Genomic DNA, 22,902 nt, shown 5'->3' with positions numbered 1-22,902 from the left:
ATCTTGCTTTAACATATAGAAAAAGCTAATGTATTTAGTCTTCAAACAAGAATTAAAAATATGAATTCAGATTAGGTCAAAGACCTTAAATAACTTATTTATTATTCTCCAGTATTTCCAGTTTTTAAAAATAGACTAAGGATAAAAAAAATGTAGGCTAAGAAATAAAAAAAGTTAATGTATCAGAAATCTGCTTTTAGACTTAGCTATTCTCAACAGTACAATGGTCCACGTCAGTTCTGAAGGACTTATGACAAAGAACGCTATCCACCTACAGAGAAAGAACTGTTGAGTCAAAATGCAGATCCAAGCATACTATTTTCCACATTAGTTTATTTATGGCTTTATTTGGAGGGTTTGGTTTTATATGAGTATTCTCTTACAACAATGACCAGTAGGGAAATATATTTTGCATGAGAATATACATATAACTCAGATCAAATTGCATACCATCTCCCTGAGATGGGGGAGGGGAGAGAGACAATTTGGATCTTATAATTTTGGGAAAATGTATGTGTAAAATTGTTGTTGCATATAATTAGAAAGTAAAACATCTTTGAATTAAAAAATCCTTTCCCTCAAAGAAATGTGCTTTCAGTATCCAGTGGATTGAGGTTAAGAAAATTCTATTAATCCAAGTGACCAGTAAATTTATCATTTGCTATCCTTCCATGAGCTTTTTTGTTCTACTCCATAATTTATTTTGTTTAAGAGAATCAAGCAACATGGTTAATACATCAAATATTTACACAATATAAAGATATTAACTGAATATAAAAGGACAAAATTTCTATCGAAGAACCAAAATTCCATTTAAAAAAAGTTAGTTAGAATGAATAAAACGATTTGTTAGTCATTATGATTTTGATGTTCCTAATTCCCATATCCATTTCCCCCTTATTTTTGGCTAGAACAAAAACTCTTTAGGTTTCCCTTGGTTTCTATTGAAGGTAACAATGTTATCCACCTCAGAGAGGCATAAAGGAGATGAACATCAGAATGTTTTTACTAAATATTCTTAAAAATTGAATCCCCAGGACTTAGCCTAGTACCTTGTACACTTTAACTTCAGTTTTTCTATGATAATAATAGATATAGGATTCAGGGATATAGGTATTAACTTCATGGTACAGATTACAATTTATCCATGGCTTCTCATCATATACTGTTATTTTATATGCTCTCTCTTAAATATGCCATATAGGATCTACTCAACATAATGGAGAACTTCCTCTAATTTTTTTTTTTAATTTTGGATAGTACTCGAGATGTATATTTGTTATTCCTTGTTCTACATACTTAACTAGCCTCTCTCTTCTTTTATTCATACATTCTTGGATATTCTTTATATACCACTTGTGTGCAAGCCATGATCATTAATATAATATTTTAATAAAATTATTTATACACACAATAGGTTTGTTTTAAAATTATTTATCTTTGACATTCTTTAAAAACAAAAAAACTTTAACTTTCCATCTTAGAATCAATACTGTGTATTGGTTCCAAGGCAAAAGGGCAGTAAAGACTAGGCAATGGAGGTTAAGTGACTTGCTTAGGGTCATCCATCTAGGAAGTGTCTGAGGCCAAATTTGAACCTAGGATCTCCAGTCTCTAGGCCTAACTCTCAATCTACTGAGCCACTTAGCTTCCTCATCTTTGGTATTCTTTTAAAAAAATGGAGTTCTGAATTCTCTCCCTTCCTTCAGTCCTCCCAGCCATTGAGAAGGCAAAAATAATGATATCAATTATACGTTTGAAATCATATAAAACACATTTCTATATTAATCACATCACAAAAAGCAATAGAAATAAAGAAAAAAATAAAATATTTTCACTCAGAGTTTATCAGTTTTCTCTCTGGAGGTGGATGGCATTTTCCATTATAAGTCCATTGGAACTATCTTGCATCATTGCATTGATCAGCATAGCTAAATCTTTCATAGTTGATCATGTTTACCATATTGCTATTACTATGAACAATGATTTCCCAATTCTGTTCATTTTATTCTGCATCAATTCATATGTCTTTCTAAGTTTTGCCATCCCATTCATCATTTCATATAATGTAGTAGTATTCCATCACACTCATAAACTACAAATTATTCATTTTTGATATTGAAGGGCATTCCCTTATTTTTCATTTTTTTTTGCTACCCCCAAAAGAGCTGCTCTTAATATTTTTGTACACATAGATCCTTTTTCTTTTTCTTTGATAATCTTTTGGATACAGACCTAGTAGTGATCTTTCTAGGTCAAGCAATATGTGCTGTTTATAACCCTTTGGGCATAGTTCCAAATTGTTTTCAGAATGGATGGACCATTTTACAACTCCATCAACAGTGTATTAAATGTCCCTGTTTTTCCCATATTCCTTCCAAAATTTGTCATTTTTCTTTTCTGTTATGTTAGATAACTTGATAGGTATGAGGTCATACTTCAGAATTGTTTTATTTTACATTTCTCAAAATAATAGAGAGCTTTGATTTCTTCATCTGAAAACTGCCTGTTCATATCCTTTGACCATTTACCAAATTTACATTGACTTGTATTCTTATAAATTTGACTCAGTCCCTTATTTATGTGAGAAAAGAGGCCTTTAACTCACTGTAAATTTTTTTTAATATTACTTCATTGTCTATTGTACCTTTTAGGAATGTGTAGTTTCCCTGATTATCTTTTTAAATTAGATCTGTTTTTGTTTTTGTTGAATCTGAGATCATGATTACTACCTCTGACTATTTTTTTTTATCTCAATCGAAGCATAATAGATTCTTTTTAGGCCCCTTATTTTAACTTTTTGTATGTTTCTTTCCATTTCAAGTTTGCTTCTTATAAAGAACATATTACTAGATTCCAGTTTCTAATCTATTCTATCCGCTTCTGTTTTGTGAATTATTTCATACCATTCAAAGTCACAGTTATGATGACTGTATTTCCCTTCATCCTATTTTCTTCTGTTTATACTTCTCTCTCTCTTTTTACCCTTTTCCTCTCTGTAAAGTCTACTTTGCTTCTGAACATGATTCTCTTGTTATCTAGAGGATAAAATTTAAAAAATCTACCAATCACCTCCTGAAAGATAGATTTCTATATATTACTGAATGTATATGTATATTTTCCCCATTTTGAACAAATTTTAATGAAGGTGAAGTTTAAATATTGCCTGCTACTCCCCCATTTTTCCTCCCACTATAAAAACTTTTCTTTTCTTCCCTCCCCACATGTGAGATAAGTGACATTCTCCATTCTTCCTCTTCTTTCCCTTCTCCCAATGCATCTCTTTCTCACCTCTTTAGTTTTTTTGAGATCATCCAAAATAATTGATTCATAACCATGCTATCTATTTATGTAGCCCCTTCTTAACTACCCTAGTAATGATAAAGTTCTTAGGAGTTAGATGTCTTATCTTCCCAGATAGAAATGTGAACAGTTTAATCCTATTAAGTCTCTTATAATTTTTCTTTCATATTTACCTTTTTATACTTCTCTGAAATTTTGTGTTTAAATGTCAGATTTTCTATTCAGCTTTGATCTTTTCACCAGGAATACTTGAACATCCTCTTTTTTTAAATTAAATATTCATTTTTTTCCCTTGAAGGATTATGCTTGATTTCTCTGTTAGGTTATTCTTAGTTGTAATCCCAGCTCCTTTGCTTTCTGGAATCATATTCCTAGCTTTCTGCTCTTATAATGTAAAAACTACTCAGTCTCAAATAATCCTACCTTTTGCTTTACAATATTTGGATGGTTTCTTTCTGGCCGCTTGCAGTGTTTTTGCCTTGACCTGGGAGCTCTGGGATTTGGCTCTAGTTTTTCTCTTGGGATTTCTTTCAGGAGGTGATTGGTGGATTCTTTTATTTTTATCCTCTAAATCTGTTATCAGGACAGTTTTTCTTTATAATTACCTGAAATATGGTCTAGGTTCTTCTTTTTATGATTATGTCTTTCAGGTAGTCCAATAATTCTTTTTTTTAAAACCCCTCCCTTCTATCTTAGAATCAACCATGCATTGGTTCCAAGGTAGAAGAGTGGTAAGGACTAGGCAATGGGGGTCAAGTGATTTGCCCAGGGTCACACAACTAGGAAGTGTCTGAGTTCAGATTTGAGCTTAGGACTTCCTGTCTCTAGGCTTAGATCTTAATCCACTGAGCCTCCCAGGTGACCCCTCCAATAATTCTTAAATTATTTGTTGTCAACCTATTTTCCCGTCTAGTTTTTCCAATGGAATATTTTGCATTTTCTTCTGTTTTTAAATTCTGTTGACTTTGTTTTCTTGTTTCTTATTATCTTACGAAGCTAATTATGTCCATTTGCATAGTTCTAATTAAAAAAAAAAGACTCTTACCTCCTGTCTTAGAATCACTATTAAGTATCAGTTCCAAGACAGAATAGAGGTAAGGGTTAGGCTATTTGGGTTAAATGTCTTTCCCAGGATCTCATAGCTAAGACGTGTCTGGGGCCACATTTGAACCTAAGACCTCCCATCTTCAAGATCAGTACCCCAATTCAAATATTTAAGGAATTATTTCTTCAGTGAACTTTTTACTACTTTTTTCATTTGTTTAAATCTGATTTTTAAGAGTTCTTTTTTTAAAACAAAATCTTTGTGACTCTTACTATTTGGCAACTTCTGTTATTTTAAGATATTAATTTCTTTGATATTTTTATACTACTTTTACAAAACTGTAAATTCTCTCTTCATAATTTTCTTTTTATTGGGTTTGTTTCCAATTTGCATTTTTTCCTTTGAGGTTTTGCTTGTATCTATTTTTTCACATTGTTGTCTTCTTCTGAGTTTGTGTTTTGATCATCTCTGTTATCCTAGTAGCTTTTTATGGTCAGGTAGTGTCCTGTGATTGATGTTGTGAAAACTTTTTTTCCCCCAGAGGCAGATTGGGATTGTTGTGCAGTTTCCTAAGTTTGTTCCATTCCTTCTATTCATTTCTGAGCTATATTATGCCCAAGATATATGCTAATGGACTAACCCAATGGGATATCTATTCAACTTCATGACAGTCTGGGCAATAGACATCTGCCATCTATTTGTTGTTGTTGTTGTTTTTCATTGTAGATTGTTAGACTAAACTATTTTGCAGTGGGATTTATGGTTGTGGATCTCATTGAAGAACCTCCACAGTATTCTGGGAGCTTAATGTAATCATCACAATATTCATGCAAACAAACACATTTGGAGGACCACATGGTCTCTAAAGAATCTTTGTTGTTTCTACTCTTTGCAGGACATCTTTTTAGATATTGGCAAACACCTTCGTTGAGCATATGTCTCCCTGTTTATATCTCAATTGACAGTGGGAATCAGAATATCATTTAATAGTTTTCTCTTTGGGTGCCTCTACTTAGGAATCTTGTGTGATCTCAAATATATCTTATTTGATCTTAATATATTTATAGGAAACACCTTGTCTTAAGAGAGGCTTTAAAATTTCGTTTGGGTTTTACTGAGTTACCTTTTGTCTTTATTCAACAGTAAACATTTTAATGTCTCCAACTTTGATTATTTTGAGTTTGAAATATTTTATGGTTAATGTACACACTGGAAGAGTATTGGTATTAAAAAAGATATGTAAGCATACTGAGATTGTGGAAAGCACAGTGCTATTTCCCAAATTCTCAAACACTTTTCAATCAAATAGTTGTATTCTACTATAGAAAATTGTTTGCCAAAGTTTGACTCTTTTTCTTCTCACATTTCAATTAATGAAGAATATCCTAAATATATATAGATAAGCACATATATATATATATTATTTTCATCAAGATTTTATACAGGTGAGAAAGAATACATGCAAGTCAGTTGCCAATTATATCTAAATATCTTAAAAAAACAATAACCTACTATTTGCGTTGTTTTAAAAAAAATCTGGACTCTTTTCTTGCTTGAGAGTATTTTAAATTGGTCCTTTATTGTTTTCCAAATTCTCTTTATTCTGGCCTGGATTTCCTCAGTGGACACTTGCTTTAGTTCAGTTGCTTGTCTTAGCTTCATCTTCTTGAGTTTCATTTCCACAAATAATATTTAGTCTTTACATGTTAGAACCCAAATAGTTCTACTATCATCAATAATGATAATAGACAGCCTAAAAATTATTGAGAAATCCTTTCCATTTTCTGTCTCTGTTGTCCTTGCTCCAATTTCATCTGTGAATACTCTTTAAGTTGACCTGCCTTAGTTGTATTTTATATCAGACTTTCTTCATATTTGTTCCCCTCTTTTTGGCCTCTTTGTGTTATAGCATTCTTTGAAAACTTATGATAGTCAGAATTAATGTCTTTACTATTCTTCCTTCCTTTATAGACAGAAGAGCAATAAGGGCTAGGTATTTTGGGTTAAGTGATTTGCTCAGGGTTATATAACTAGAAAATATCTGGGGTCAGATTTGAACATAATTTCTCCAGACTCTAGTCTTCCTTTATTCAAACAATTTTTTGAATAGGTCAGATTATAGTTGTTGAAGATGCATAGTAGTTCTTCTCACTGCCACATTCTCATTGGATTTGAATTTTGACCTTAGACTGTACACAGGCAATCAGTTCTAAAACGATCCCCTCCTGCACCCTACATTAGTAACCAGTTATTTCCTCTTATAGTCATTTTCATTTGTTTTGTTTTTGGAGACTTACTATAGCTAGCATATTTTTAATTTCATAATATTGAATTTATAATATCCAAGCATAAATTCATTGGATAATGTAGACATTTTTGGTCTTTTGAATTTCTTAATTCTAAATATTCCCCCCCTCTTTATGATTATCTTGGCAATAAAGTCACTTGTTTCAAGAATCTTGGTCATTCTTTGTAGATTCTTTATGGTGCAATAATATTATACCTACACAGGCAATAATTTTTTAGCCATTTTTGCACATGTGTTTTGTTTCGAACTTTTTATTATCTTAAGAAATGATGCGAGGAATATTTTTGCACGTATGAGTCTTTTCTTTCTGTCAATGTTACACCATAACAATTACACTCCTTGGAGTGTAACAATAATTTCAATAGTAGATTTTTAGGGCCCCAAATACAAACAATTCAGTAACCTTTATTGCATAATTCCAAACTGTTTTTTTTAATGGTTGAACTAATTTATAGCTTCTACAACAGTTAATTAGTGTGCCTGTCTTTCTACAGCTCCTCTATGGTGAGCTTTCCCATCTTTAAAAATTTAAAACTTTAAAAATAAAACAATTTGACATAGATAATACAAAATATGCTACCTTAAAAAGATATCACAAATAATTATCTTATCTGATATAATTTCTGTTTAGAGTTACTAATAAGGAAAAATCAACTACTATTAAGTTTTACTTGCACCTCTGGAAGCTGCAAAGACACTTTTTGGCCACTAGAGTTAACACATAGAGTTGAACATTCACAATCAATTGATATGATCAATTTTTCTAGCTATTTATGCAACAAATTATACATCACTTCCGCTGTTTTAAATGTGATAAAAAGGAAGGTGTAATTCTGAGTGTTCTTGTTTCAGCTACATATAAGAAGGCTGAACCTTTTAACAAAGATGTTGATTGCTTTAATATCTTATGAACTAAAAGTAGCACTTAAAGCATTAAGGATTCCTGATCAATTTTCTGAAAGTTGAGCTCACATCCTTGAAGCCATTATGTCTTGACAGTATAGCTACCTAAACATTCCCTAAATTATTGTTTTTGATGACTAGAAAACTTTAGAAACTTTTCTGTTGTTATCTATTGTGACCTTTTATGTTTACTTATAGTGATAGTTTGAAGAAAACTTCACAGGTTCTTTTCTCTGTTAGACTACCATCTTTACTTCATGTATTGTATATTTTAAAATCCATAGGACCTCTGTGCAGGAGTTTTGGAGTTTCTGGCTAAATTGAGTTAGCTACCCTGAGTCAAGGAGCCTCATGTAAGGTGGTCATCAGAGAACCAGTGAATATAGCTGAATAAAGGCATCCCACCACCATCTTCACCAGAAAGTATAACATGTGGCATGTGTTTGATAGGAAGAATTGCAGACCCCTATCCTTTATACATTGGCCACTTAAGATATACCCACTGATGTTAGAAAATATTCTTGCAAATTAAGAAGGCAGAAAGCAAATATTAACAGTTTATAAAATTTGATTTGTATAACACATAGAGGATGCTTTCCTTATATTTTAAGAATGGAAAGAACATTCGAGTTTGTATTCCTACTTGGACAGAAGAAAAGGAATAGTGATCAGTGTCATTTTCAAATAAGTAAGCTTATATTGTGGCCAGGGCTTGTGCAGAATATATATATTTAAAAAACCCTTACCTTCCGTCTTGGAGTCAATACTGTATATTGGCTCCAAGGCAGAAGAGTGGTAAGGGCTAGGCAATGGGGGTCAAGTGACTTGCCCAGGGTCACACAGCTGGGAAGTGTCTGAGGCCAGATTTGAACCTAGGACCTCCCATCTCTAGGGCTAGCTATCAATCCACTGAGCTACCCAGCTGCCCCCCAGAATATATTTTAAAGCCAAAGATTATCACTTCTTCACTTCTTTTCAATGAAGTGTATAGATGAATGGGTTACAAGTTTTAAAAAAGAAAACAAAATCACCAAAGATGAATCTATCCTTGTTGTGATTATGGAACTGAAAATTGCCAGGCTTGGAGTTGGGAGGACCTGGGTTCAAATCTGGCCTCAGATACTTTCTAGCTGTGTGAACTAGGGAAAGTCACTTAACCTTGTTTGTCTAGCCCTTCTGTCCTAGAATTGTTACTAGGACAGAAAGCTAAAAAACCCCAACCCTATATGATTGACATAATTAGAATTAAACAAATTGAGAGACATTGTAACTTTGTGTATAAAGAATTAGTATTGGAGCCAGTAAGACTTGATTTCAAATTCAGCCTGTGACATATAGTAACTGTGGGCAAATTTCTCTCATCAATTTTCTCGTATTATATAAGTTGCAGAGAAGATGCTCTTCATTGATAAAATAATTCTTTACACTAATTGAGATAGTTGATCCAATCCCTATTAAGAGATGTTTATTAATGATATTGGTGCTTTATAGAAAAGTTGGGTACACTTGTGTGTATCTGCATATATGAGAAGAGACGGTTGGAAGCAGTGGTGGTAGAGAGTTTATAATCAATGATTCCATGTAGCTGTCATTTTCCAATGAGATGGGGAAGAATGAAGACATCAAGTGTCAGTGACCATTTCTAGGGATTTTTTTTTGTCCAACACACATATGGTACTAGACAAAGGGCTATATATTGAATAAAAGACAAAGAAATTAAATATTGACATGTCCAAGGAAATACATACATATATATATGAAAATATATATATATGGTTTATTAGATAAACTATAGAATAAATAGTATGTATACTTAAGTAGCTAGGTGGCACAGTGGATAATGTCATATCTCAAGTCAGAAAGTCCTTCATTCAAATCTAGCCCTAGATATCTACCAGTTTTGTAGCCCTGGGTAAGTCATGTAACCTTTCTGACCCTCAGTTTCTTTATTGGCAAAATGGCAATAACAATAACACCTATTCTACAAGATTGTTGTAATGAGATAATATTTGTAAAGTTCTTTGTATAGAACCTTAAAGTGTTATGCAAATAGCTGTGATTATTATTATTTTCACCATTATTATTCACATTGTTATAGTTTGGTTGTACTTGCTTTCCTCATCCCTTTAAAACATCTTAAGATTTTAAAGTTTAAAAATAGTTTGATCTAAGAATGAGCCATTGAGGTAAATCAATGAATAAATATTAAAATAGGAAGCAGGGTAAAACTGTCTTCCTTTCAGCAACAATTTAGAAACGGGTACAATGCAGCATGGTTAGTTTGCACTCACTAACTATTTATAGTCTTGAAATAAAATTGTCATATTACTAAAATAGTATTTCTTTTTCTTTTACCCAAAATATTTCTTAGGAATGGTAAGTTAACAAAGGCCCAGATTTTTGTTTTTCTGAAGCTACTTTTGCAGAATAAATATGCTACCTTAAATTTTTTTATAGCTTTTGTTTTTTAACACCTTTATTTCAAAATATATACCAACTTCTTCCTTTCCCAGAGAACTATTCCTTTTTAATAAAGAACAAAAAAGGAGGGGAAAAAACAGCCTGGCAAAATTAACCAACAAATCCCTGAATCTGGCAGTATATTCAATGTTGCAACCCCAAACCCTTCACCTCTGAAAAGAAGGGAGGGATATACATTTTTTTCCCGTCTCTTCTTTGGGGTCAAATGACTAGCTTTTGACTGCTGTTTTTTTCTGCCATTACTTCCTGTTTCCTCCTTACTCTTTTACCCATTTCCCTCTTCTCTCCTACTCTTACAGACTGAGTATAAATTAATAAGCCCAAATCACTTCACAATGACAGAAAGCATCAATAATAGATTTCTCATTTCATTAAGAGAAGATATTCCCTCTATAAAAATAAATGATAACCCCACCATGCCATAATATTGTATTCATTTTCCTGAGTTTCTGGAACTAAAAATTTAATTTCCTGGAAGCCAATGTTCTGGTGGAGTCTCTTTGACTGGCTCATAGTCAGACATATAGCTCAATGTTGGATTTATGTTCAGAACTGTCCTAGCTTCTCAGGACCTGCCAGAGATTGAATTTTCACCAGAATAGCCTTCAGAAATCAGGATCACTTTGAAACCACCATGAATTATCAAAATAATAAGTCAATGGAGGTATGAAAGAATAGGAGGGAGTTGTTAGAAATTAGGAAAAGATTTATGCCTAATGGAATTTCCATATAATCAAGAATGAATTTATGAGCAGAAGACAGGTATTCAGTGTAGAAGCACATATCTGGAATTCATCCATATTTCTTTCTCTTAATTTGCTACTTCATTATTTTAAGTAAATAGTAGAATAGTAGTAAATTTTCTCATCTTCCCCTCCCTGACAATCATCCATCCTTTTGTCAAATTTGCAATTCCTGAGGTATAAATTCATACTTCCCACATCTCATCATGCATTTTCTTTATTTTAATTTACATTTACTCATTCTGTTGGTCTTCTCCTATTGCAGACTATGCTTTTTAACTCAATTAGAACTGCTCCCCAACTTCCACCTATCAGACCCCTTTTCTCTGCTCATTCTACTAGCCCATTTCCAGTTTTGCCTCTTCCATGAAGCTTTTTCCTTACACTAGAAATGACCCCTCCTTCAGATCTCTAATAAATCTTCTAGATAGCAAGATTGTAACAAGTAGATGTAGACTCAAAAAGCATAGTGTTTTGGGGCCATTTAGTAGAGGGAAAAAGAACTCTGTGCTATTCAGTGAGAGGCAGCTTGGTGGAGTGAAAAGGATACTGATTGGAAGTCAGAGGACTTAGATTTATATCCTAGAACTGTTAATAAAATTAGCTCTGATTTGTGTTTGCAAAGCATTTTAAATACATGATTTCATTTGTGCCCCTGAACAAAGAATAGTACTTTTATCATCCCTATTTTATATATGAAGAAATCAGGGCTTAGAGATTTTTCCAAGGTCGTGTAACTTATTAGTACCAATATTTGAATTCAGATCTTCCTGACTTCCAAATCCAGCACTCTTATTTATTATCTACTCTGGCATAATGCCTTTATTGTTATCTATGTGATATTAGACAAATAATTTCTTTTTCTTAGGCCTCAGTTTCCCTAACTGCAAAATGAGGGGATTGGACCAGATAGTTGCTAAGGTTTCTTCTAGGTTCAAGTTCAATATGGCCTAGTTGAAAATTTCACTACTTCAGAGGAAAATTTGAAGCTAAAAGTAAATTTGTACACAAAAAATATTTAGCCATTCTGTTAATATACTTGCAGAGACATTGTCTGTAAAGGATTAAATGATCTTGTTTAGATACTTTTTAAGGAAGTAACTGGAGCAATTGATAGATGAAATAGATATTTTTTTTGGTTTCTTTTAATTTTATTATTTTGTTTTTTAATTTTACTCCTATTTTTATCCTACAGTAAAATTTGTTTTTTTTACAGTGAATTAGGTTTTAAGAATTAAAAAAAATTATATGATCACAAAACTGGTTTTTAGCATTTCAACTTAATACTAATAACGTTATATTTTATGTCATTTTAGTATTGTCATCATTGATTTTTATTTCGGAGTTCTAAGTGATAGTAGTATGCTTTATTCTCCAATATAAAGAGTATTTCTTTATAATTTATTGATTCAAATATCTTTATTCCATAAATTTCTATTAACATTTTTTCTTTGAATTTTGCAGAAAAGGTTGAAATTTTGTTAAGTAACTATTAATTCCCTCTCTCCCCAAAATCTTCCCAATTATGACTTAAAGGACTCTTTTTATGAACAAGAGAAAAGAGGACATTTATCTTTTAGACAATTTGGTTAATTTTGAAATGAGTAGAATTTCTTCTTCAAAATAATTTATAGGGACCATTAGGTGGCACAATGGAGAGAATGTCAGGTCTGGAATCGAGAGGACCTGGAGTCACTTCAGATATTTCCTAGATATGGTAACCTGAGCAAGTCACTTAACCCCAATTGCCTAGTAGCCCTTGCCTTTCTCTTTTAGAGTTGTTACTAAGACAGACAGTAAGGGTTTAACAACAACAACAACAACAAATATATATAAGTTTAGGAAGAACCCTTTCAACTATACCTATTATCTGTATGGATATTTAAATTGTAAATGTATTATCTTCTTTACTATACCAAATAACTTTAACATTAGTTTTTAAATTACATATAGAAGTGAGGGGCAGCATGGTATGGTGGATGAAAGACCAGCCTTGGAGTTGGTGGTCTCATATGTGGGAACATCTGGGTTCAAGTCCTGATACTGTGACCTGAGCAAATCATAACCTCTCAGTATCTTAGTCAATTAATTCAAATTTCAGAGGTTGCTGATCTGAGTCAGAAAAGAGCATTTTTATACCTGGGAGTTCTGATGAAATTGCAAGTCTGGACTCCCCCCCCCCCACCACCAAAAAAAAAAATATATATATATATATTATCCTTCTTACTTTTTAATCCTCCTGTTCTGGGGAAGAAGTTCTAAATGATATGTATGCTTTCTTTTTTTTTCTTCTATTTTCCTTTTTAAAAACGATATTTGATTTCCCCCAAATTACACATAAAAACATTTGTTTTTCATCTATAGGGTTTTGCTAGTTTTCAGTAAAGGGTTTGCTCTGTCTAAAGCCCTTCTCACATTCACTGTATTCATAAGGACTTAACTTTATAAGACTTCTCTCCAGGAGATATTTTGTGGTGTTGAGTAAGTAGTTTCTGTGTGTGGAAGGCATTCTCAGATGTGTTATATTCAGGCAGTTTCTCTCCAGTATGAATTTTCTGATGTCGAGTAAGCTGTGAGCTCTAGCAGAAGGCTTTCCCACACTTATTACACTCATAAGGTTTCTCTCTTGTATGAATTACCATGTGTTGAGTGAGTTGTGAGCTCATGTGGAAGGTTTTTGCACAGACCTTACATTCATAAGGTTTCTCTCCCATATGAATTCTCTGATGTTGGATTAGTCTTGTGCTTCTGTGGAAGGCCTTCCCACATTGGTCACATTCAAAAGGTTTCTCTCCTGTATGAATTACTTTATGTCGGATGAGTTGTGAAGTCTGATGGAAGACTTTCCCACATTTACTACATTCATACAGCTTCTCTCCAGTATGAATTATCTGGTATTGTGTCAGTTGTGACCTATGGCAGAAAGCCTTTCCACATTCATTACATTCATAAAGTTTCTCTCTAGTATGAATTTTCTGATGTTGATTAAGCTGTGAACTTCAGCAGGTCTTTCCATAGTCATTGCATTCATAAGGGTTCTCTCCTGTATGAGTTTTTTGATGTTGGGTAAGTCCTGTATTTCAGTGGAAGGTTTCCTACATTCTTTACATTCATAAGGTTTCTCTCCAGTATGAATTCTCTGATGGACAGTAAGTTGTATTCTTTGGCAAAAGGCCTTCCCACATTCATTACATTCAAAATGTTTCTCTTCACTGTGGATTCTCTGATGTTGAATAAGCTGTGAACACCAGTGGAAGGCTTTCCCACTCATAGAGTTTCTCTCCAGCATGAATTCTCTGAAGTACAATAAGTTGGGAACTCTGGCTGAAAGCCTTTCCACATTCAATACATTCAAATGGATTCTCTCCTCTATGGATTGCTTGATGTTGAGTAAGTTCTGCTAACTGGCAGAAGGTTCTCCCGCATACATGGCATTCATAAAATTTTTGCGCACTATGGATCCTCTGTTGTTTGGTGGGAGGTCTTCTGCTTGAGCAGAAGTGCTTCTCACATTCATTTAGATTCATTGGGTTTCTCTCCAGTAGGCATTTGCTGATGTTTAGTCAGATGAGAGCTCCATTGGAAGCCCTTGCCACATTTGTTACATTTATAAGGTTTCCTCCTGATATAAACATTTTGATTCTTAGTAAGGTCTGAATTATAACTGGCAGGTCTACATTCATTAGATTTAGAAAATATCTTCTTTGAGCTGATTTGATTCTGTTTTCTTAGCAATGATCTAGAATGTTTCTCTTCATTGCACTCCTGCCTCTCTAAGCTGACTTTACATTCCCAGGCTTCTAAGTCTCGAGCTGACTCTGTATCAGATCTATTCTTCAAACCTGATTGGCCTCTGGCTGAGGCTCATCTCTCTGGCATCCAAAGCGCTTCCCCTCCATCCAGCTGGTCACTGACACCTGGCTTGGACATGGCCAGTCAGGCCTGGGTGCTGGGACCATGCTAGTTTTGCTCATTCTCTCACTCATTCCTGCGGTGCCTCTGACCCGAGGTTCACCCATGAGGGCCCGGGGTGGGACCCATAAAAATATTTTTAAACATTCTTTTTCTTTAAAATTTTGAATTCCAAATTATTTACCTCCTCATCCTCCCTTCCTTACTTCCTTACTTCTCGTTCCAATTCCCCTTGAGTTGGTCACCAATATGATATAGATTTTATGTGTGCAATGATGTAGTCATGTAACACACTTTTCCATATTAGTCATTTTGTGGGAGAAATCAAAATGATAGACTTTAAAAAAGATTTAATTTTTTATTAAAGGCCTTGATTCCATAAGACATAAAACTCTCATTGAGATGAGTGTGTATGCAAAAAATAATGCAGCACGTCTTATTCAAAGAGTGTGAGACAGAGGAGAATCTTTCATTAGGAAAACAAAAACACAGGCATTACCCACATTACTAGTGACGTAGAGAGGTGAACGGGCAGTAGGGAAATGCCTCTACTCCTCCCAACTCTTTCCTTCTTCATTAACATGGAAAATTGAGAATTCCCCCTCTTCCTTAATTCAGAACACTTGTGAAGGGATTGACTTAAGAGAGCTTGCTTCCTTTATGCAAGTGCATGGTAACTGGTACTCTAAGAACTTTCCTTATCATTCCACTTTTGGAGGAAGCTATATTCCCAAAGGAGGAGAAGCAAGAAGAGGGAAGGAAGTGTGGTCCTAATGTCTGGAATTGGAACTCACTGAGTTTTCCAAATGATGTTGGTAAAGTTGGAGTAATAATTATATTAATATCTTGCTTTAAGTGCACTGTTGGTTGAATAGACTTTTGTGGGCTATTCTGGGAATTAATCACCATTTATCACATTCTTTCAATGGGAAAGTGAACTTAGAATTTAGAACAATCAATTTAGTAACACACCTTTGGAATATAATCTGTTTTTCCTTGGGATCTTTTATGGTGATTATAGACATCTTTTTGAAACATTGTATTAATTCTATTTGGGAAAAGATACAACAAAGATATACCTAAAAGGAATAGTTTCCAATCAGATATCTTTTTTCTTACTGATTATTGGCAGTTCTTTTGGAAGACAACTCAAATTGGATTTTATTTCTCATCTTTTCTTGATAACATTCATTTGTCATTTTTTTTTTGTCATTTTGTAGACCTACCAAGAGCAGCTGTCAGGATCTTAAGCAACATGACATTCCTTTTTGTGAGTTTGTCATACACAGCTGAGAGTGCCATTGTCACCGCTTTTATCACCTTCATTCCCAAGTTCATCGAGTCACAGTTTGGCATCCCAGCTTCCAGTGCCAGCATCTACACTGGTAAGACATTGCCATTCGAGGTACCTGAAAGCATTATCATGTTTGATCATCAGAATGGAGTGAGTGCCAAGGAAGCTAAGCCTAAGTTCAAAACAATGATCTTTATCGTCTTATCATCACTGAACTTAGGAGGGAGAAAGTCTGGAAACAACAGCTTTGTTTCAGAAAAAAAATTGCCTTCTATAATTAAAAAAAATTATTACTCCTCCCTTTAAATTGAAGACTTGTCCATTCTTCTGTGTTTAAGGCTTTTGTCCTTAAAAAGAAAAAAAGGCAATGGGAAGTGGGACAAAGGATGCTGCAGATCGGCAACCTTCTTGTTGTTTTTCTGGACCTGGAGTCAGGAAGAACTATGTTCAAATTTGGCCTTAGACACGTAATAGCTGTGTGATTTTGGGCAAGTCACTTAACCTGTTATTGCCTCATCTGTAAATGGGGATAATAATAGAGCTTAACTCCTAGGGTTGTTTTCAGGATCAAATTAGATAAGATTTAGAAAACATTTAGCAAAGGGTCTGGCACATAGTATATATAGTTCATAAATGTTTGCTTTTATTATTACTAGAGAACTGGTGTCAGAGTCATAAAGACTGTGTTCTGCCTCTTCCATATGTTGGTTCTGTGGCATAGAACAATTTACTTATTCCTCTCCCTGTCCCAGGTAACTCTTGAAGATCATAAGCCATAAACAATTTGCTGACCCTCATTGGTATTTCCCAGTTTGATCTCTTGCCTGGCTGTCAGAGAGTCTGAGTGGTCTTTCCAAGCCTCATATAATACAAAACAATGTTTCTCAAACTGGGGAGCTTAAGAAAGTAGCTATTTTTTCATAGAACTAGATTTCCTAGAACTAGAAAGAATATTAGAGATGATCCAGTTCAATTCCCTTCTTTTATTTTGACATATTAGTTTTTTTTTAAATATATTTTATTTGATCATTTCCAAGCATTATTCGTTAAAGACATAGATCATTTTCTTTTCCTCCCCCCCCCACCCCCCATAGCCGACGCGTAAGTCCACTGGGCATTAGATGTTTTCTTGATTTGAACCCATTGCTTTGTTGATAGTATTTGCATTAGAGTGTTCATTTAGAGTCTATCCTCTGTCATGTCCCCTCAACCTCTGTATTCAGGCAGTTGCTTTTTTCTCGGTGTTTCCACTCCCATAGTTTATCCTTTGCTTATGAATGGTGTTTTTTTCTCCTGGGTCCCTGCAAGTTGTTCAGGGACATTACACCACCACCAATGGAGAAGTCCATTACGTTCGATGATACCACAGTGTGTTTGTCTCTGTGTACAATGTTCTCCTGGTTCTGCTCCTCTCGCTCTGCATCACTTCCTGGAGGTTGTTCCAGTCTCCATGGAACTTCTCCACTTTATTATTCCTTTTAGCACAATAGTACTCCATCACCAACATATACCACAGTTTGTTCAGCCATTCCCCAATTGATGGGCATCCCCTCATTTTCCAGTTTTGGGCCACCACAAAGAGCGCAGCTATGAATATTTTTGTACAAGTCTTTGTGTCCATTATCTCTTTGGGGTACAGACCCAGCAGTGCTATGGCTGGGTCAAAGGGTAGATATTCTTTTAGCACCCTTTGGGCATAGTTCCAAATTGCCCTCCAGAATGGTTGGATCAGTTCACAGCTCCACCAGCAATGAATTGACATATTAGTTTTTTATGAATATTTTTTTCTTTTTACATCATTAACTTCTGTCATGATAAGGAAGATCTTGGGTTAAGCCTTCCCTCCGACTCACACTAGCTTTGTGACCTTGGACAAGTCAGAGACAGAGGAAAGGTATAAGTTTATATAGAACCTAATATGTGCTGGTCACTTTGTGCTAAGTGCTTTTTATAAACACTATCTCATTTGATCTTCACAATAACCCTGGGAGGAAGGTACTATTATTACCTCCATTTTTAAGTGGAGAAAATTGAGGTTGACAGAGGTTAAGTAGCTTATCCAGGGTCACAAAGGTAGTCACTGTCTGGAGTTGAATTTGAACTCATGCCTTCCTGATTCCAGACCCATCATTCCATCTATTGTGTCATCTCTAACTGCTCTAGCAAACTCTCTAAGATTAGAAGTTTCAGAGGAAATTCTGACTTGTATTGGTATAGAGAATTTTTTACTTGGATTTTCCCCATACCAGTGAAATTATGGGGCCAGTTTCTGCTCTCTTATTTCTGAATATAATAATAGCATCTGCTTCACAAGGTTATTTATGAAGATCAACTTATTCTCTCTCACTTCTCATCCCAAGAAAGCCTTCTTTTGGAACAAAAAATAAAGAGAGGGGAAAAAGGCAATTAGGTAAAATGAATGACTACATCAACCCAATCTGATAGTATATGAAATATTTTCCACCCACATTTTTCAGTATTATAAAGGAGGAAGATGGACTCCAGACTATAGCAGCTATTATTTCTCTTTTAAGCATTGCCTCCTGGGTCAACCCACACCCTCTGATGCTTGTCACATTCCTCCCACAGTGATGTTCAGTTTGCCTTCTCTCTGGCCCTAAGCTCACTGTGGTACTGAGGCTGAATAATTTATAGTGCCTGGTTCTGTCTACAGCAAATTGCAAAGACAGTGGCTGGAAACAGACCTTACTTAATATGAGGGGAAATATATAACTGGAAGTTTCTACTAGATTGGGCATTACTTTAGTGGTGACATGGGATATGTATTGAGAAGGAGGTCCAGTGTAGTGAGATCTGGGATAGAAGGATTGAGTGTCATCTTGTCTGTTGAGTGTATATATCAGCTTTGTCAGTGCCATGATTAGGAAAGCAACAACATGCCATTCTCCAGAAATAGCTGTCTGCATTTAATTCCCATCACAAGCTTTTCCTTGGTCTCTCCTTGTATTATTGGTGTCTCCATTGTAATCTCAACTGTGTATGGCATTCTGCTGGTATCACTGTGTTCTAATAAGACTTTATTTCCTTTCACATCCCATTTACAATTTTCTTCCACAACAAAGTACAAATAATGACAGTCAAGGGCTCTGTGGCATGGAAGGGACACAGATTTGGTGCCAGAGTACATGGGTTTGGATTGCTATGCCATCACTTACTACCTGTGGGTCTTTGGATAAGTGTTTAGCCTCATGAGCTGGACCTTCCTCACTTATAAGAGAAGGTGAAAGAGGCTCTCTAAGGACCCTTGTGCCTTTGGACAAATCAATCACTTTAACTTCTCTGAGCCTCAATTTTTTCATCCATCAAGTGGGGATAATTCTATCTTTAGGTCCTACTTTGCAGGGTTATTGTCAGAGTTAAAATAGTTACTGAGTAGAAAAGCACTTCTAAACATTTAAGTATTATATAAATATCTATTATTATTAGGTGGCACATTGGGTAAGAACAGAGGATTAGAATCAGGAAAATTGGAGTTCTGATCCCAACTCAGACACTTACTAGTTGTGTGACCCTGTACTGACTTTCATCATCAATTGCCTTATCTGCAAAATGGGAATAATAATAGCGTCTATTTCAGAGAGTTTGTGAGAATCAAATGAGATAACATATGTATGGTGCTTGACAAACTGAAAAGTACTACATGATGCTATTATTTTTAAATTTTACCTGACATTAAATTTTGATGTATTTTATTTCAAATAATTATATAGTTTATTTTGCTTTAGTTGTCTAACCCAAACCTCCTCTTGTATTTTCTCTAGTAGATATGAACTAAAGAAGCTTGTAGAATGTTATGTGACCAACTGAAAGACCTTTAAAGTCCTAACAATAGACTTATATAAGCTACATTCATATGATCACATTCCAACACTTTTTTCTTTTGTTCACTCCCATTATATTTACTTTGGCTTTGCTGTACAATATAATTAGATGATACTTGTTCTTTTATGTGAATAGTTGGTGACTGCAATTAGTAGGCGAGTACTCTTTCTGTCCAAGGTGACCCATAAATCTCCAGTGATTTACTAGGGTAGATCTTACTTAAATATGTTTTCAAAAGAGACCAGAATATGTCTAACTTCATGGCTATGTAATTCCTATGTGTCTTCCTATAAAGATTTGTATTCCTATCAGTTTCCCATAGGTTGATCTGCCAGTGTTTCTGCTTATTTAAATGTGATCACATTTTTTAACTGAAAATAAATGTTAAATATTTTATGCAATTCCCATAATAATGAATATGTGATCTTATTAATTAGAATGCTCCTTCAGATGGTGTGTTGTAGGTATTGTTCTTTTTTTAAATTAATTTTTACTTTAAAATATGTTTCCATGTTTATATGATTCATTTTCTTTTCCTCCTGTCTTCCCTACCCACTCCCAGAGCCGACAAACAATTCCCCTGGGTTGTAAAATTTTTATCACTTGTTACCTATTTACATATTATTCATTTTTGCTATAGAATAATCTTTTAAAGTCTAAACCCCAAATTCCATACCCATATATACATGTGATAAGTGATGCCATATGCTTTTCTTTTGCATTTCTACTCCCATAGTTCTTTCTCTCAATGTGGTTAGCATTCTTTCCTGTAAGTCCTTCAAGAGTGTCCTGGCTTGTTGCATTGCTACTAGTAGCAAAGTCCATTATATTGGATTGTGCCACAATTTTTTACTTTCTGTGTACAATGTTCTTCTGGTTCTACTCCTTTCACCCTGCATCAATTCCTGGAGGTTGTTCCAGTTCACATGGAATTTCTTCAGTTTATTATTCCTTTGAGCACAATAGTATTCCATCACCATCAGATACCAGAATTTGTTCAGCCATTCCCCAATTGAGGGACAACCCTTCATTTTTCAATTTTTTTTTTTACCACCAAGAAGAGCACAGCTATGAATATTTTTGTACAAACCTTTTTCTTTATTATCTCTTTGGGGTACAATCCTAGTAGTGGTATTGCTGGATCAAAGGGAAGGCATTCTTTTAAAGCCCTTTGGGCATAATTCCAAATTGCCTTCCAGAATGGCTGGATTAATTCACAACTCTACCAGCAATGAAAAGTACAAATAGTGTCCTGATTTTGTCACAATCCCTCCAACACTTATTATTTTCCTTTACTGTCGTATTGACCAATCTGCTAGGTGTGAGGTGGTACCACAGCATTGTTTTGATTTGCATTTCTCTAATTATGAGAGATTTAGAACCTAAGTCTTGTTCTTGTTGTGCATCCTTTGTCTATGGTCTTCCCTAAATTCACTTCAAGGGATTCAGTCATAGTTCTGAACACTTTCTTTCCTTTGCTTCCACATCCCAAGGAAACAAGTAGAGAAGTTGGGCTATTCATCTGGCATCCCTGGCCTTCAACCTTTTACCATCCCATATTTTCTTCCTAGCATATACTTCACTGATAATATTCTGCTGTTCTTTCAAAGTTCTTCATGAGTTATATGTTAGAGCCTACTCCTTCCCACCTTCTTCATATTTATTGCCTTCTGAATCATTTTTCAGTTCTTTGGAAACTATGGTTTTCCATTTTCCATACCCATACAACAATATTTATGGAGTATTAATATTAAAGACATGGCCCTTTGTTTCTGGGAGAATTTGGAGGTGAGTAAAAAGACTTTTAAATTTTCTTAAAGGTAATTTAGCCAGCTATCCTGCTGTTTAATTTTGGTTCCAGTTTGGGGCTCATTTGTACTGTCTTCTCCTGATACACATTCTGAATGACATGCTCAACAAGTTGTTAATTTAACTGTCCATCAAAATCTAAGTAGTAATATGCAGTTTTTCATCTAATTGTCTTTTTCTGTGAGGATGGTCAATGCAGATTCTTTTGAGGGATTATATATTTATTCAAGGAGATTCTGCAATATTCTGGGACTTAATAAAATTGGCATAATATCATTTACAAATGAAACTCTCTGGAAGACCTCACAATCCACAAGGAATCCTCTTCAACTTGGAACTCTGGGCTAGATATCTTCTATCACAATGATAAAACACTTTGTGAAGATGTATTTCTCTGTTTTATGCTTCACATTCTGTTAACTGTGAGAAGGGCATTGGACAGAATTAATTCTCTTTTATTTTTATGAAATTTTGAATGAAGTTGATGCATGGTTGGAATATCCTTTTTGGAATATAGTTTTAATAGTTTTTTTTGATAGGATTATACCACTATAACTTAATTTTGGAGGGATGTGAGTCAATTCACTCAGAAAACTTTCCCAATAACCTCAGTTATCTTTGATTGTTCTTGTATATTTGATGAGTTGCTCATTATCATCAATTTCACTTCTCCAACATCATTCCTATTGTTCTACTCTCCTCTTCCCTAATATGGGCATCCTAGATCAGACTTCCTTAACTCTTACTTGGACAGTTGTAATTACCACTAAAGTTGTCTTTCTTTCTTTACTTCTAATACAGTTGTCAAAATAATTTTCCCAACACATAGAAAATTTCCCCATTGTCTTTAGATTAAAAATATTTAAAGTATTCCATGATATAGGTTATGTCTTCACATACTTATTTTATTTTACTTTCCTTCCTGCCCTCTAAGGCCCAGTCATTCCTTGAACTGGACAGTCCATCTCTGGCCTTTGCACTTCTTCCACAAGTAGCCCCCATGCCTGTTTTCTATGCATGCCTACTTTCTATTCATCTTTCCTTCCAGAGCCCTTCTTTCCTTCAGTGCTCACTAGCTCACAAGAAACCCCTTTTGCTCATGTCTCAAGAAACCCCTTTTGCTTACGCCTCTTGTTTCTGGTTCTTTTCTCCTCAGATATGCTGAGACCACTTTGATATTTTCTTTGTACCCTTCATTGTTTATCTTTTATTAAGTTTATCTGTATCCAGATATATATGTATACCCTAGGAATTACTTGAG

The 22,902-nt window shown here is 34.5% G+C and overlaps 1 protein-coding gene across 2 annotated transcripts in view; it reads left to right on the top strand.

The window, feature by feature from the left end:
• The window catches only part of SLCO5A1 (solute carrier organic anion transporter family member 5A1), a 423,356-nt gene that overhangs the window by 334,744 nt on the left and 65,710 nt on the right, over window positions 1–22,902 (top strand). For both annotated transcript variants that reach the window (XM_016431474.2, XM_056824047.1), the window contains one exon: window positions 15,916–16,080. In XM_016431474.2, the coding sequence (XP_016286960.1) occupies window positions 15,916–16,080 (165 nt within the window). The remainder of the gene's footprint in view (window positions 1–15,915; window positions 16,081–22,902) is intronic.

Source organism: Monodelphis domestica, chromosome 3 (genome assembly GCF_027887165.1).
Source record: "Monodelphis domestica isolate mMonDom1 chromosome 3, mMonDom1.pri, whole genome shotgun sequence".
Classification (NCBI taxonomy): Eukaryota; Metazoa; Chordata; class Mammalia; order Didelphimorphia; family Didelphidae; genus Monodelphis; species Monodelphis domestica.
Note: the sequence above shows the minus strand (reverse complement) of the source record. Positions and strands in the feature narration are given on the sequence as shown.